Source organism: Pundamilia nyererei, unplaced genomic scaffold (assembly GCF_000239375.1).
Source record: "Pundamilia nyererei isolate P.nyererei 1_Seehausen unplaced genomic scaffold, PunNye1.0 scaffold00238, whole genome shotgun sequence".
Taxonomy (NCBI): domain Eukaryota; kingdom Metazoa; phylum Chordata; class Actinopteri; order Cichliformes; family Cichlidae; genus Pundamilia; species Pundamilia nyererei.
The window spans coordinates 672986-674926 of record NW_005187639.1 but is presented as its reverse complement, the minus strand read 5'-3'; the positions used below and the strand labels follow the sequence as shown (position 1 = coordinate 674926).

The window sequence follows — 1941 nt, the reverse complement described above, 5'->3', positions numbered from 1 at the left end:
TGTATTATTGTACGATCTACTGTACAATATAAAGCACCTTGAGGCGACTGTTGTTGCAATTTGGTGCTGTGTAAATAAAATTGAATTTTGTGTGTGTGTGTGTGTGTGTGTGTGTACCTCTCTGTGAGGACAAAGCCGTCGTCCACCATGACAGGTACCTTCTGCATGGGGTTCAGCTTGGTGAAGGTCGGAGTCCGATGTTCTCCTGCACACACAAGAGAAGCTAAAAACAAAGTCCACTCAAAACTCAGGTCATATAAAGCGGCCTGCAGCGTGTGCGCTCTAATGCAGACAGAAGTCTGAGCAGCAGCTTCATTCAGAACTCCGATGGGAAACCAAGTGATTTAAGATTCCCAGAATAATGATCTGTTGTTATTTTTTGTTTCCGAAACATGTAAACTGTGTGAAAATCGGACATTCGGTGAGTTTAAGAGCGCCGAATGTCCCCGACCAGTCTCATGACGTTTTCTATGAGGATCAGTTCGGTTCGGATGCAGTTTCCTCTCACGGGGTCAGAGAGAGCATAAATCCGGAGATTTTGAGTGAGGTCTGGCGGGCTCTGTGCACCGCTCGGATGTAGGTCAAAGTTCTTCGGGTCGGAGTTCAGCTGAAGTTGTGTGCCCACAAACTGCTCTGAGTGCGCCGAGTGCGTACACGGGTGAGCAGGCCGTCAGAGGACTAGTTAGCCGCTCGGCTAGTCGGTTAGTTAACCGGCTGGTTGGTTAACCAGCCTGTCAGTAGCTCACCTTTCCGCAGCGCCACGGCGCGCACTCTGTGCGGGATTTTGGTGCAGGTGAGCAGGATGTGCACCGCCCGGCAGGGCTGCGATAGAAGGTCCAGGTACACCTCCACCAGCCGGCCTGTTGCCATGGTGACCGAGGCGTTTTTATCCGTTAAACCAGCGAAAAAAGCACAAAAAGCGTGAGCAGGCAGCCGTCCGTCTTCCCCTGAGGTTCTGCAGCCTGACAGCTGCTCCACAGCGCCCCCTGCAGCCGCACAGACAACTGCAGCCCAGAAAAGGTTACAGCTTCCTGGGAGGACACTGCAGCGCCTCCTTGACACCTCCTTCAGAGGAAACACAGAAGCATCATGACAGGACGACCCTCTTCCTCTGTGTAGTCACCCAACAATCATAGAGGTTTACATCAGCACTGCAGCAGCTTCTACTGTTATAACCTCACATTGCTTTTCTCAGCTTAAATATGTAAAAATTGTGTTTTTTGTTCTGTGTCCTGTTCTTTTTGCATATATGTGTGTTTTTATTGCTGCTGACACAACCAAATTTCCCCTTGTGGGACAATTGAAGGATTATTCTGTTCTCCTGTAAACTGGGAGCGTGTCCGTGGCGTGTGCTGTGTTCAGACTGCATGAACAGCTGCTGTGCTTATCTGTCGTCAGTAATAAGCCTTCTCTCTCAAACTATTTCAGAGTCGAATTAGTTCTAAAGAAAATGAGGAACGCTTCACGAATTTGCGTGTCATCCTTGCGCAGGGGCCATGCTAATCTTCTCTGTATCGTTCCAATTTTAGTATATGTGCTACCGAAGTAACACGACCACCCGGGCCCGTCTGCGCCTCATGAGCCCGTCTGCGCTGGAGGCGCTCACGGTCACGGTGAGGCGCCGAGCCGAGGCCCAGACCGCTCCGAGGCGCCGGGAAGCGGCACCTCCAGCGCTGCCGGGTCGCTTTCATCCCCGCCATCAGTCCCCGCGGATCAGCGGACCGGGCCTGGGTCCGATTCCCCCCCGCTCTACTTCAGGCTGCGCCTCACAGAGGCACAGGGGCATTGTGGGAAATTTACACAGGCCGGTTTACATCAGCAGGTCAGGATTGGACGGCTGAAGGCGCCATAACAAAGGCCGACCCAACGCCCTCCTCCCACAGTCCCAGCCATCCACCCAGCCCCCACCCGCCCTGCAGGTCAGAGTCCGACACGGGGGGG

At 53.1% G+C, this 1941-nt stretch overlaps 1 protein-coding gene across 1 annotated transcript in view; it reads right to left on the bottom strand.

Moving 5' to 3' along the window:
• The window catches only part of gstt2 (glutathione S-transferase theta 2), a 7484-nt gene extending 5714 nt beyond the window's left edge, over positions 1-1770 (bottom strand). Inside the window, exons 1-3 of the mRNA XM_005749186.1 lie at positions 1542-1770; positions 747-1065; positions 118-205 (exon numbers count right to left, since the gene is read on the bottom strand). Coding sequence (XP_005749243.1) covers positions 118-205; positions 747-1065; positions 1542-1700 — 566 coding nt within the window. The 5' untranslated portion in view covers positions 1701-1770. The remainder of the gene's footprint in view (positions 1-117; positions 206-746; positions 1066-1541) is intronic.
• Between the last annotated feature and the right edge of the window lie 171 nt (positions 1771-1941).